This window comes from Magnolia sinica, chromosome 5 (genome assembly GCF_029962835.1).
Source record: "Magnolia sinica isolate HGM2019 chromosome 5, MsV1, whole genome shotgun sequence".
NCBI lineage: Eukaryota > Viridiplantae > Streptophyta > Magnoliopsida > Magnoliales > Magnoliaceae > Magnolia > Magnolia sinica.
The window spans coordinates 4015709-4031404 of record NC_080577.1 but is presented as its reverse complement, the minus strand read 5'-3'; the positions used below and the strand labels follow the sequence as shown (position 1 = coordinate 4031404).

The following is a 15696-nucleotide window of genomic DNA, read 5'->3' as shown; positions in this document are numbered from 1 at the left end:
CTGAAGGGGAAACGTACGACTCTTGCATTTAATGCTTGTGCATTTAATGTAACTAAGCTTATTATTTGGTGTTGTCGGCTTGGGCGCTGTATCTGCCTTATTTTTGTTCACATACCTTAAAATGAGATGAGAGAAGGGATGGACGGCGTGGATAAACGGATACACCATGGTGGGTCCGCCAATAGAACTGCCCATGGCTACAGACGGGCGGGTAGTACGCAATCCGCGTCCCGCCCGGAAACGGATTGGCTACTCTTCCTGCCACCAGCCAATGGCTGATGGACGGTTCTATGTGGGCCACACCATGATGTATGTGTTTCATCCATGCCGTCCATTTATTTTTCTAGATCATTTTACGACATAAACACAAAATGAGGTATATCCCAATCTCCATTGTACCACATTACATGAAACAGTGTTGAACGAATGTAGACCATTAAAAGCTTTTTGGGGACAATAAAAGTTTTGGATCAAGCTGATCTTTGTTTTTTACCTTCATCTGGGTCTGTATGAACTAATAAAAATATTGGATGTCAAATAAAAATTACAGTGGGCCTCAGGAGGATTTTAATGGTGGATATCCAATCACTATTGTTTTTCAGTGGTGTAGTCCACCTGAGATTTATATTCCTCTAATTTTTTGGATCAAGCCTAAAATAATCTTAAAAAATGTATGAACGGAATGGATGAAACACACACATGATGGTGGGGCCCACATAGCACCGACCACCAGCCACGGGGCTGATGGCAGGGCGAGTAGCCAATCCGTTCCCGTCCCGCACGCACTTGGTAGAAGAGGTGTTGCATGGGATCCGGCACCCACGGACCAGAATCGTCTGTACCACCTGCACGGTAAAACAGAGAAGTTTTTTGTAGCCACCACGCGGTACATGTGAAATCTACTCCGTCCATGAGATGAAAGCCACTGTTTAAACCGGATAAACAAACGATAAGCTTGATTAAAAGCTAACATGTGCTATAACAACGGAAAAAAAAATGTTAAATGGCTCTCAAAACCTCTAGCGTAAGTTTTTATTTTTCTCCCTTTCATCAAGGATCAAAATTCTTTATATTCTCTTCATCCTGGTCGGTGAGACCTGATTAACGGTTTGGATGTAAGAGACACCACATGGTAGCTCCCATATGGTGGGCATCGCATTCATACCGTTCCATTTGGTGTGTCCCATATAAGTTTCGTATCTAGTCTTTTTTTTACTATAACACCTAACGTCGAGCATAGAATATTATGAACGGAATAGATATTAAATTTAGGATATGGTGGGACCCACAGACCCGGGCCACTGCGTAAAACAATGTTTCTTCTGCTTTAAGTAAAGGCCAGAACCCTCGTTTATTTGGAAGCGGATTGGCTGGTGTGTCACACACCACCGACCTGGCTGATGTGTTGACGTCACCAAGTTCCATGAGTCCCACCATAAAGTATGTGTTATATCCAAACCGTCCATCCATTTAGAGAGCTCGTTGCAAGTCTTAAACCTTAGAATAAGACATATCCAAATATCAAGTGAACCACAATGCAAAAAACAGTGGGAGGCTTGAATGTCTACCATTGAAACCCTTTTAGGGTCACATGAGTTTTGGATCAATATGATATATATAGAGTTTTCCTTTTAATCTATGTCTTTTTTACCATATGAACAAATTGGATAAGAAATAAAGAATACGGTAGGCCTACGAATGTTTTAAAGGTGAGAATCATTGTCTCAAATCTATGTGTGGTGTGGTCTATCTGAGCTTTCGATATGACTCATTTTTGGAATAATAACCCTAAAATTAACTCTTCAAATGTATGAACGGCATGGATATAATAAACACATTATTGAGAGGCCCACATAACTTTGATCTCTTTTAACCGTTCGTACAGCCCGGAGCTCGAGGAGCGTCAGCACTCGTCTTCGCACGACACTTACACACCAGCTAGTTCGGTGGTGTTTGGTACAGCAGCCAATCCGCTTCCCGTTTATATATAAAAGCTCCACCCTCCTCAGCTTTGTTGAACATCCGAGCAGAACTCTCACTCTCTCTCTCTCAAAAGTGATGGCAATCATATCAGAGCTTCAAGAGTCCCAAGAGCAGCAGAAACCCTCTCCACCCTCTCCAGAACATTCAGGAAGCTCCTCCTCCGTCCGATCTTATGACGACGTACTGAAGCCGATCCTTGACCGTGAAAACCCTCTCGGCTTCCTCGAGATCGCGATCGATTTCCTCCGCCGGAAATCCGATCTGTTCAAGGACCAGGCCGTCGAGGAGAAGCTCTTGGCCGCTGTCGCGGCTGCCAAGGCGAAGGACGCTGAGGAGCGTAAGAAGAAGGCTGCCGCCGAAGAGAGGCGGCGTTCGGAGGACGGCAGGAAGGCGGAGAAACGGCTGAAAGAGGCGGAGGCGACTGCGGCGTCGACGGTTCCGAAAGAAAAGAAAGAGGAGGTTCCGAAGAAGATCGCCGAAGTGTTGCCGAAGGATATTCAAACGGAGAAAGCTGCAACAGCAGAGGAAAACGGAAAGGAGAAAGTTAATAGTAGGTTTCTTGCTTGTCCTAGTTTTGTTTTGGAAAACGCTTGCTGGGATTAACTACTTAATGTGCATGAATCCACCCCATCCACTAGGTGGACCAACCCGTGTTTGGCCTTGATCCCAAAAATCAGTATGATTCAACTAGGCCACCCCATAAAGGTATACCTAAAACCTCTAAATTAACGTGGCATGGCCCACCTGAGTTTTGGAATACTGATAATTTTGGGTATTTCTTTCATCCTGAGGTGACTCATCAGATGAATGGATTGGATGGCATGCAAACACCGTGGTGGGCACTACATAAAACTAATGGTGGGCGTCCCATCCCAACTGTTCCCTATGGTGTGGCCCATCTGAGTGTTGGATGTTCATGATTTTTGGGTTCCACGATGAACATGAGGCAGTGTACCTGATGGACGGTCAATCTTATGAAAGTTCCACCCACACAGCTCTCGCTCAGCAAATGTAATCAATCAGGATGTGCGCAAGTGTGGTTTTGCATTCCGTCTTTGTTCTTGCTGTAGTGAGTCCATGTTTCTCTGTTATAGACTGTTGATCTAATGGGCCCCCATTCTGGATGATCCTGCCTAAGTATCTCCTCAACTGCACAATCCTGATCCTTTGATTGTTGGCCTGCAAAATCGATGGTTGAGAATAGAAATACAGCAATTTTCCATGTTCAAAAGAGAGAAAAGGTTCAAGCTTTCGGGCTAGGTTCATCCCTTCTGAGAGGATTTTGGGGCATGAAACATAGACCCCACTTACATGAGCTATCAACCTGGGATACCATGTGTTGTTGTTTGGGGGAGGGTTATGTCACCGCTATAATGTTTGTTTTTGTTATAATTATCTAACACTGTACATGTAGCCTACCTTCTGTTATTGGATCTGTTCATCCATTGTGCCCCACTGGGGATGTCCCACTTCAATTGATTGGATGAGCATCAGGTCCCTAGTGTTGCCTGCAATCGGAATGTTAAACTATAATTTCAGCGGCGCACATTCTATGAGCAAAACTCCATTGATTGTATGGCCCAATTCAATTTTTGCATGGTGGCCTTTCATGACGGGACCACCAGATAAGTAATTCTTATTGCATGGGTTGTGCTCACGCAAAGCGGAGGGTCTGCAAGTTACAATTTTAGGCAGTCCTGCAAACTGTGTTGTTTATTTATTTGGTGTTGATAGGGGTAAGAAAAATCTTTTTTATTTATGCTTCTATTTGTTCGATCTTTCTTGTTTCTATTTAAAGAGCAAGTTGTGGGTTGCTATGCTGAGTGGTTTCTGTTTTTTATTTTTTATCATTTTTTTTTTCCAATTGCCTGCATATGGAGATTTCAGAACATTAAAAGTATGGTATGAGTGAAGGCTGGGTTTGCGTGGTTGGAGTTGCATTGCATAGAGCTTTTATAATGCTTTGGAGTTGGTGGATCCGGCTATTAATTCACAGCCTCTATATATATATATATATATATATATGTATATATAGCCCTTAATGTGAAGAATTTAGAGGAGAAGCACTAAAAATAGATAGTGGAGTAGTACAATAGGGGATTGATATGGTTAGATGATCAGTTTGAGAGAGTAACAAAAATCCTTTAAGCCATGCTTTACAGTGGGGCCCGCTCATAGCCACATGCACAAACAGGACAAGTAATTATATGCATGTTGGCTAGCTGTATGGGGCTGATGATTATGCACCTCCATCCCCTTTTCTTTTAGACAAAATATCTCAGTCCCCTCAAATTATTAGTAAAATAAATGAATTTTCAAGAACAGCCTGTTAAATCTTTGAGATGAAGAGCTCCACCACATGAATTTGCATCTTGACTATTTTAATTCCTCATTCAACACTCTGCGTGGGGTTTTCCTTTGTGTAGAGGAGCTTGATGACATTAGGGTAGCAGTAACATGGACTAGAAATCTAGAATGCACAGAAAGCAAATACCTTTGCTTAAAAGGAAAAACAATAGGCAGTCTTCATCTGATGTGAAACTTCATATTTTTATGAATCCTTCTTGTATTTTCATTTATTCTGTAGCTCAACTGGCATGGTTTGTTCTATATGCTATAAAGAACTAGTAAGCCATAGTTAACAACAACAACAACAACAACAAAAAACCAGGTAGGTTTGGAGTTCATGTCTCAAGGAAGGGGGATCCTGTTTAAGTGTCAGAGACAGGTAATCCCCTTTTTTTTGGGACTTAGCTATTGCAGTAAATAACAATTTCATGAAGGCTAATAGCAGTTAGTGCATGTATATAGAAGGGAATGGAAATGCAGCAACGGGAAGGGCAATACTCCGGTAAATGATTCCAATTAGCAATTAGAGCAGGACTCCAGTAGAGGACTCCATAAGTGGGACTCTAGTTAGCAATTAGTGCAGGACTCTAGTAGAGTCGAGCATAACGAATTAGAGAGGAATGGAAAAGACAGGCTGATTGCAAGGGATTGCTACAAAATCAATTACCCTATTGCCTATTTAGTTGTGCGCGCGCACATTGGAGAGATATGTCATGCCTCACATTAAGATACCCCACAGCCTATTATGTTAAGTTAGAGTGTTCAACGCACTTGCATTAGGCATACAAGTCTAGGGTACCATTAAGTCATGTGACTACTAACTACCCTCTGGCTTTTGTTAGATTACAATGTAAAAAATCTTCAATTGAGATTTATATTTTACGGTTCTGAAATTTACAGACACAGATAATGAGACTGGAATGACTTCCTAAGTGTTGCACCTCCATTCCCTCGTTTAACTGGCTGTTGGATTTTGTAGTTGTTTGAATCACTAAATTAACAGAGGGTGTCCTTCTTGCTTCATTACGGTACCACACGATTGCTTATTGCTGCATATAATAGCTTATTGATTCTGGATTATGACTGTTATTATTGGTTCCCGATCAGCAGGCGATCTCAGCTTGTAGTTATGGTAGACAAATAATAACATGAGTGAATAAAATTGTTTTTTTTTATTGAACATCACATCAACTAGATACAGAGAATCACACCTGATATGAGCATAGCTCACACTATGCTTGTATTGAGTGTCACATGCTGTAGTTTTTTAGGAAATCACCTTCCCATGGCTTAGAGAATGCCCCTAATAAAAAAAATCACCTCTTGTTTATCTACCTCTCAAAAAAATATAATATCTCATCTATAATATAATATTTATAGGTTAAAACTGAGAAGAGCATAAACCCTAGAGTTTGTAAAAAATCGAGGCTGCACATCTAATCAATTTCAACTGATAAAAGTAAAAGACTTCTAACTTAGCCTTCTAGTTCGCTACTATTTTGTTCGGAAACCAACACTAGCAAACTCGTGACTAAAGTACCCTGCTAAATTAGGAGACAAGTAATGATAAATTTCACTCAATAATCAACCCAAATTACTTCATAACACACGAACCAGGCAGTCCCACTGGTTCAGAGTCTTTGGATGCCAGTCTCCACAACGGGCTGGGTCAAGCTTAAACCCCAGTCAAATATGGGAACGATCATTTTGTATATATAAAAAAAGTAACTATGTTTATCAAAGCTTAAACCCGTGATTTCTACTTTAGGAGTAAACACTCCAAACCACTTGGCTAACAAAAAGTTATTCTCTCTCTCTCTCTCTCTCTCTCTCTCTCTCCCCCCCCTCTCTCTCCCTCTCTCTCACAACGGGCCAGGCAGAGAGAGGGAAAGAAACTGGTTGATGTCCGATCTAGGATAGAGAGCATAGTAAATACCTATGAAAATATAAAAGAAACTCTAGAATAATACCTAAATATGACTCAAATCTTGCTTAGAAAACCCACGGAAAAATCCCGCTGAAACTTTAGCTCGGGAAACAACTCCCTGTCGCCAACTTCGACTAACATTAACTTGCCAAACAACTAGCCAAACCATGGTTAGTTTAAATTGTAGTAACTGTTAAGCAAAAAAATCCGTAACTTTGATTGAGATCACTGATAAAGATAGTCAAATCCCTTGATCTTCTCCAACAACCTTAACAAACCTGATCTATCTCTCTTTTTTAATTTTAAATTTCAAATAAAATGTTTGTTAGGGTTGTTATTAGGTTGTTATTTCCATCTTTGTTTGTAAATTCAAATCTCTTATAACCTACAATATCCATATATTTTCTCGGATCTGTCATGGCATCAGAGCCCAAGTGTATATATATGCCATATACCTCTCGGATTTGGTCATGAAGCTAGAATTCCAAACAGTTCAATCTCTGTCATGGTATCAGAGACCTTGACTCACGTTTGATTCATATATTTTCTCCTATCCTATCCTCATGGCTACCTCTTCTTCAAACTCTTATGCTGTTGCTTTTGTTGCTCCTAACCTTAGTCAACTTGTTTCGGCTAAGCTTGATAGGGAGAATTATCTCATGTGGTTATTACAAATTGTTCCTGTACTCAAAAGTAATGATTTGATGGGCATCGTGGATGGTTCAGAACCGTGCCTAGGTAAATTCCTCTCAGATGATCAGGGAAGACAGACCTCTAATCTCAATCCAACTTTTCTTTTATGACACAAAAAAGGATCAGTTTGTTCTTGATTGGATTAATGCCACTCTTTCTCATAAGGTGGCACCCTCGGTTTATGGCATCACTTCTGCAAAGGTTGCTTGGAACTGTTTGGAATTCTGGCTTCATGACCAGATCCGAAAGGTATGTGACATATATATACACTTGGGATATTATAGGTTACGAGAGATTTGAATTTACAAACAAAGAGGGAAATAACAACCCTAACAAACATTTGATTTGAACTTTAAAATTACAAAAGAGAGAGAGATCAGGTTTGTTAAGGTTGTTGGAGAAGATCAAGGGATTTGACTGTTTTTATCAGTGATCTTAGTCAAAGTTACGAATGCTTTCTGCTTTACACCCCCCCGCAAGCTGGAAGGGGGGAGACACACCTGCAGCTTGTCTCTAAGAAGACAAAACCGAGCTGAACTTAAACCCCTTAGTGAACACATTAGTAAGCTGGTCTTGTGTGGAAAGGAACTGAAGGGAAATGTCCTTGTTAGCAACCTTCTCCTGAATGAAATGAAAATCCACCTCAATGTGCTTAGTTCTGGTGTGGAAAACAGGATTGGAAGCCAAGGCTAAAGCACCAATGTTATCACACCAGAGAATAGAAGCAGCAAGTGGAATGCAAAGAGCTTGCAGGAGCATCCGTATCCAATACAACTCAACAGTGGCAAAGGCAAGAGTTTGGTACTTAGCTTCAGTACTGAACCGAGTCACCATAGGTTGTTTCTTAGCTGACCAAGACACCAAGCATGAGCCAAGGAAAATACCATAGCCTGTACTTGATTGACGATCATCAGGATTCCTTGCCCAGTCAGAATCACAAAAGACCTGATGAGATAGAGGACCTTTTGTGTACCATAAGCCATGATGATAGTCCCCTTAAGATATCTTAGTACTCTTTTGGCTGCAGACCAATGAGAGGAAGTGGGACAATGCATAAATTGGCAGAGTTGGTTGACAGAGAATGAGATGTCTGGACGGGTGAGGGTGCAGTATTGCAATGCCCCAACCGTTTGCCTATATTCTGTCACTTGATCAGCAGTAAGTGGCTCGCCACTAGTAAGGGACAACGGAAATCCTGATGAACATGGTGAAGGAAAAGGTTTAGCTCCTGCCATTTTAGTGTGATGGAGAAGATCATTAATATATTTAGTCTGCCTCAAGTGTAAACCAGAAGAGTCCCCATGAGCTTGAATGCCAAGAAAGAAATGCAAGTCACCAAGGTTCTTCATCTTAAACTGAAGCTGGAGTTGACTGATGAGGGAAGAAATCATGGCCTGATGTGTCCCGGTTACTAAGATGTCATCAACATAAATGAGAAAGAACAAATGAACATCATCGTTGTGATAAACAAACAAAGAGGAATCCACAGTGGATGAGGTAAAACCAAACTCCAAGAGTGACTGGGACAGCTTCATAAACCAAGCCCGAGGAGCCTGTTTCAGGCCATAAAGCGATTTCTTAAGTCTGCAGACATAATCAGGAAATTCTGAGTTAACAAAACCTCTAGGCTGCTCCATATATACTTCCTCCTGTAACACTCCATGTAAGAAAGCATTAGAAACATCCAGCTGAGTGATAGTCCAGTCAAATTGAATGGCAAGAGTAAGAACAATCCGAATAGTTGCAGGCTTGATGACTGGACTAAAAGTCTTAGTATAGTCTATGCCACTCTCTTGTTGATAGCCAATAGCTGCCAGTCTTGCCTTAAATCGATCAACCTCACCCGTTGAGGTTTGTTTCACCTTGTAAACCCACTCGTTATCAATAACAATATGGTTAACAGGTCTAAGACAGAGAACCTAGGTTTTATTGGCCATCAAAGCATCATGCTTCCACCGCATGGACTATGCTTACCAAGGCCGACATCCTCCAGCTTAACTGGCTGCAATGGTTGCACACTCTAGCCACACCACATGGAAACCTTTCCTAGACCATCAGACAACCAAGGTTGACTCCTAGTAGATCCACACGATGACTAGACTGACATTTGGCAATGGGTCGGGCCATCCCATGAGTCAATTGACCCACCACTTTTGAGGCAGGTTCAATGCAAGCTAAATAGGCAGTAGCTCAGAGTTGGGCTAGAAAACGTGGTCCATTTAAGTAAATTGGTTAGGCTCGGGTTGAACCCTACCTGACCTGACCTGTCTGTATAGGTTATGATTGGGCTGAGCTAGATGATTCGACCAGACCTTGCTGAAAACCGAAATAAAATGAAGACATTTCGCTCTGATACCAATTTGATGCAAGACAATTAACCACTTGCTCTAAAAGCTCAAACTGATATAGCATGACGAATTAATCCCTTTATTTCATAGCTCATGCCCCAAATCTATGGGTTAGGTCCTCGGCCGAACCCTTCTCGTGGGCCCCAAATCCATGAGTTTCGCCTCACACGGGCCCCAAATCCATGGGTTATGCGGACCTCCCACCCCGAGTATGCCCCCTGCATCCCATAGGCCACCCCACTTGAGCCCGGTGTGAAAATGCCCTCGCATTATTTCTACATTTTGTTGCTGCTACCATGTAATATCCTAAACTCTTTTCAACACAATACAAGTAACCTCAAATTCACCCTAAAATAAATCACAAACCATAGTCAGACTCAAGAGAACTCACTGTCAGATTCCAAAGAAAGCCAAGGTTAAAACCTAAGAACAATGAAACACGGCCACTTAAACCTCATGCCAACCTCGTCCTGAACTCAAGGACCTATACACACCAAATGATCAAACGGACGGTGAGGATCCAACTATAACATTACGTAGGGCCCAAAACCGGAAATTCGGGTGTACAAACTAAGTGCACCCACGGACCACCCAAACTAAAGAGCCAGTCAGATAGTGTTTGACTAGGACTCTCCCAAAGAGAAAGGTCCTCTCCCGTCTTTCACGCTTCCATCTTCGAGATTTTGAACCGGACACCAACCTGCAAAAGAGGATGGAACCTACCATCACAACATTGTGACCAAATCCAAACCGTCCATCGGACACAACTCCCTCCCACGACCAGAGAGCTCGATAACTCCCGACGCAGAGAAGCAATGTCATCTACACCAGTCCGTCTGAACAAAGTGCCGCACAAAACCAGCAACCAAAACAGAATTCCTTCCATCCTTCCTACACTGGCAGTCTTGCCGATCTGAACCCTCCAAACCTTGAGGAGTGGGATTCTGACCCTACCCAAGCCGTCCGAAAGGAACACAGGGAAGAGGAGAATATGGTATTCCGCCATTTTTCCTCACACAAACCACATCTCCGGAAATTGCGTCTGCAAGATCCCTGAAAATTACATTGCAAGAAAGCAACGTAAACAGATCAAGAATCCTGTGGGCTAGGGATCATCGGATAGCAATATCAAACCGTTCGAAAGGATCGTCTCAAACCAAGAAAAGTTGAGAATCAATCTGCCAGTAAAACGATGGCCATCTGCCTGATCACACGCCAAGTAACACGATCAACGATAAACGATCAGGAGTTGATTGAAGGTGTCCATTGGATAGCCCTTCTTCAAGAAAACCTCCCCCAACAAATATATAGGACCAAACACAACAATTGGAATATGAGTTTGAACCCACGCGCAAGCCAGTGACGGAAGACTGCGTAAAACGAAGCTCTTCCGGTTGGGACTTCCTTTTCGCTGGATTGGAAGCTATAAAAGCCTAGTGTGGATTAGAAAAGGAAAATCATACAGAAGGAGAAAGAGAGAAAGAGAAGGAGAAGGAACCACACGACAACAAGAGAAAGGAAACGAAGTTTGGGAAAACAAGTGCTGCAAACTCGCTGAATTACTGAGTCAAACTAGACCAAGGTAGGCCCACAACCAGCCCTCTCTTCTTTCTAGATTTCCTCCTCTCTTCCCTTCCAACTGCCTGATTCAAGACACCCAAGACCGAGTCGAAACGAGTTGACTCAGCCGGGAAATCCGAGTATAGACTCAAGTTGAGAAGAGTTAAGGTTAAGCCTCTTAACCTCATAGCTATGCAATCACGTTGGTAAGACATATACTAACCCAAGATGATTTATAGAAGAACCTAACCATTCAAATTGTTAAAACGCTAGGTTAAGATTCCAACTTTATGACACATACTCACACTCGAAGAAGACACAAATATTAAAGGTGAGGGATTTCCTTTAAGCTTACATTAACTTGAGTTGGTTTGATTTATTCTGTTCTTTCACATGCCTCTATGTTACTATGAATCCTCTCTGTAAATATTTAATTTACCACCATCAATTATTTATCATTTGGGAATTATGGTTAAGGTGTGATGTTAATTATTCGTGATCTTTATGAATTATGTGAGGGTTATTTTCTTTTAGCTTTACAATTTTAAATTGGATTGATTTCACCTGTCTTATATGATTCAAGTATCTGAATTCACTGCGAATTTTAAATGCACAATTCAAACACCACATCACTATCTTGTACGCAAGTACTAATGTGGAAATCCCACTTCTAGCGATCGAATAAACATCTTGGACGTAATGCAGTTCGAGTGGCGACCCCCTTGGTCGATACATAATTCCATGGATTTTGGGTAGTGGTGCATAAATCAATGTAAATAATTCGCAATGCGTGTTACATCACTTCCGGAATTGGATGTCGCAAATAGTCGCTCCATGAACAAATCGTGTCACGTAATTCATTCGATCCATGTGTTGTGCTGCCCTGGGGCGTCTGCGTAAATCCACGTTAACGTTGGACACGCCGACGAATCTTCGTAATATGGGATGCGGGGAAAGTCCGATAGCTTTAAATTGTTTTCCACATTGTGATGATCGCTATGTGTGATGAACCACACGTACTTTGCTAGGCATGCATCTTATGTAGGTTGTTTGTGCATACTGATACCTTCCGTAGTAGTGGAGTACGAGACGTATCAGAACCCTTACATTATGTTTATGGATCTCTTGAATTATTGCTAATATTAAAGGATAGCCATCACTATGAGTAGGGTGTTGACCCTCTCCAACCGTACAGATGATGCAGTGATATACAGATCGAAGACCCAGAAGACCATATCCCAATGCAGGATTATATTGATTGAATAAGAAGATAGTTTTATGATTTAGTTTTTTCATTTTTTAAATTTATAAATCCGCTGCGAACTCGATAATATAATAAGCCCCCATTGAGAGGGCATTTGATAATTGGTTGAACTCTTTTAATTTAATAATAAATACGGTTGATTTCACTCTTGTGAATGATTACCTTCGTGAATGTAACGGGATGTGATCTAAATGGAAAGGATATCGAGATAAGATTTTGAAGCATCCAAATCTTTACATTATTAACACTCGGAATTCTTGGGCACGAGTATGTACTTGAGCAACAAATTTCGGGATGTTACACACCATTCTTACATCCATTCTGACATGCTGTTTCTAGTATTTAAATGGGCTTCCCTGCAAGTGCCGACCTCCTTATGGATCTCCCAAAGCATCAGTCATGGCTAGGATCATCTAAAGAAACCTGAGTGAATTTCCTCTATCATTATGAAAGTTTTAGTTTCTTACAGTTACATATGTCAAGCACTCTATCTGATTCTGGTCGACCCTGAAGCACTTGAAGAGATCAAATAATTGAATTCACCAATTTATAGTCTTTAGATCAACTTTAAAAACATCGTAGTAAACCCGTCAAAAGGTCTCATGGATCAGCAAACCCAGGAAACAAATTACTAGACCAAATAATCCAAATATATGATCAAGTAACCAGAACATTAACCAAATGGTAGAAAATGAACTGAGTCAATTAGTTAGGAAAGTACCTCAATAGGGTTGAGAATGAACCCTACAAAATATTCCAGAGGAGCATTCAGTCCTAAAGCAAAACAAACACACTCCAATTAAGAGGGTCATCTCACTAGTCAATTCACAACTGCAAACCCTAACCAAAGACAATGCTGATGAACCTCGCAACATTGGGCAATATTCTATCTTTCAAAGCTTATGCAATGCTTATGTGGCTCCACCAATCTGCATTTGCTAATGATGTCTGATCCAAAAGCCTTGAATTTAATGCAAAATAAAGCCAAATTGCTTCAAATTTGTAACAGTGTGGAACTAATCATGTTCTATTTTGAGTTAAATTATTAAATTTCCTTTTATAGTTAGTCATAACAGCCAGCTATCCAAGTTACATGAATACTTCACTAGTGAAAAAGTGACTTGGGTGTAGCTTGATTCTTCTTTTCTTCATCATTACACCCTGATGCTGGTACCCATTTGTCATTGTTCCTAACTGAAATGAATTTGTTACTACTGTTGCTATTACTGCTGCTGCTATTCCTACTGCTACAATTGTGGTTATTATGAGTACTGTTTAAGACAATTATATTCTAAATTGATCTACTTTGGAGGGCTACTAGATTCTGATTTTTTATTTTATTTTATCTTATTTTTTCTTACACTTGAACAGACCCGAACTCGGGAAATGGCCTGGATCTAGAAAAGTATTCCTGGATTCAAACATTGCAAGAGGCTACTGTTACCATTCCAATTCCTGAGGGAACTAAGTCAAGGTTTATCAATTGCGAAATAAAGAAAAACCATCTGAAGGTTGGATTGAAGGGTCATCCTCCTGTTATTGATGTAAGTGTGCTTGATTTTTCGTTTTCTTACTAGTGGCAAAACGCATTCACTTTTGACCCAAATTTCTTGATGAACAGAATTGCTAGTTTTATTAAGACATGTTTCAATTATCCGAACAGAAATTAATAAGAGAGAAAAGAAAGAAACAAATTGAAACAAACTCCTTTTTGTACCCATCAATTGGATTATTTCTTCTCTTTGCTTCCTATTCCACTTGTTCACCCATAACGGCATTTTGATACTCTCAGGGGGAGCTTCATGCATCTGTTAAAGTGGATGACTGCTTTTGGAGTATAGGTATGTCATTATTGATCTGGGCATTTATAAAAGGATGTTCTTAATTACATGTGATAGGTTTTTACTTGATGGAAAATGGCCACAACGACATTTTGCAGAGGATGGGAAGTTCATTTCTATTCTTTTGACCAAGCAAAATCAAATGGAGTGGTGGAAATCCTTGATTAAAGGTGACCCTGAAGTCGATACACAGAAAGTTGAGCCTGAAAACAGCAAACTGTCTGACTTGGATCCTGAAACTCGGCAGACAGTAGAAAAAATGATGGTAATTTACTGATTCTTCATTGTTCAATGCCATTGTTTAATAAGTTGGCGCTCAGCCTAGAAGACTCTGCTTGATAAGCTGACATGGTCCTTTGTGAATGGAAGATGTGTTACTAGGTTTAAACATTTATCTGCTAGATTCTATGGATTCCAGTGTCAAAATATTGTGGGTTTTTACGATTATTTCATCTTGCTGATTCTTTCTTTATGCAGTTTTTGTCGCTACACTAACAAACAATTGAAAAAGGCTCCTATGATTATTTCATCTTGCTGATTCTCCTAATCTTTATTCTATTCTGCATTTTCTTACTACCTTGGACACATTTCCTTGATTATGAGCAGGCTTGATATTTTGCCTATTGGTTATTGAAATTCTCTGCATTCTTTACAGTTTGATCAGCGACAGAAATCAATGGGTCTGCCTACTAGTGATGAGATGCAGAAGCAAGAGATTCTCAAGAAATTCATGGCTGAGGTAAAAAACAAGAATCATATTTAATAGTTGATTGCTGTTTCGTTCTTTTCATTCTTCCTGTAGTCAATAATATCCTGACCTCTCTCTCTCAATTCTCGTTTGCAGCATCCGGAGATGGATTTCTCAAGGGCTAAGATTGCATAGGTTATGGCACTCATGCTTCTCTCATCTCTAGTGGTATGGATGGAGGGATGGAATGAAAGCTTTGGAATTTGTCGAGTCCTTTGTTATGCTTTTTCTTGGCTAGACCCTTTTCTCTTGATTTTTCTTTTCCATTTACTGCATGTAATTACAACAAACTTGAATTATATATTTAGGTTAGAGAAATTTTGAGCTTGTTTATGTTATTATCATTTTATTCTTCGTGAGTGGGTTTGGCTGTTATTATTTGGGTAGAGTATTCCTTTGACCATCAACAGAGATGATATAGTACAGCATTCCCTATACCATCAGCGTAGTGTAGTGGCATGTAATGTCACTTTTTTTGGGAAATGATACAATACACTGCTGTACCACATCGCTTCCGTCGGCTGGAGTATGTGTGTGGGTCTTACTGTTACGATCGTCATCACCACCTTACCATAGCAGAGCCTGTGTTTGTGGGCGTTAATGGATAATTTGTAAACACCTGCCTCCAGGTCTTTTGGGATTACTGCAAGTACCTCACCTATCTTTTACTTAAGAATGTTGCAGATTCCCCCTGCTGTCCATTAACATGGGGTTTTTAAATCACTGTATTGTTTCACCACCGATACTGGGTTGTATTGCCCTTTAGGCTGTTTCAAGTCCAATACAGATGTATGTGTTCATATTGTTCATGGACAGGTATGTACTGTGACATACGTACCTTGACTAACGGGTCGTCGTTGATCAGTTGACTGTTTTGCTTCAATCTCACTCTGCAACTCGTTGCACAGGCGCATGCCTACTGGGGGCCGTGTATTTCATCCAACCTGTTCAGTTTAGTCATTCTATGGAAATGGGGCACACAA

At 40.7% G+C, this 15696-nt stretch overlaps 1 protein-coding gene across 1 annotated transcript; it reads left to right on the top strand.

The window, feature by feature from the left end:
• The first annotated feature begins 2013 nt into the window (after positions 1-2013).
• LOC131245171 (protein BOBBER 1-like) lies at positions 2014-15040 on the top strand. Its single transcript, XM_058244441.1, has 6 exons — positions 2014-2533; positions 13496-13668; positions 13917-13965; positions 14064-14230; positions 14621-14704; positions 14810-15040. The coding sequence occupies exons 1-6, from the start codon at positions 2059-2061 to the stop codon at positions 14846-14848; spliced, it is 987 nt and encodes a 328-aa protein (XP_058100424.1). The 5' UTR covers positions 2014-2058; the 3' UTR covers positions 14849-15040.
• Positions 15041-15696: the final 656 nt, after the last annotated feature.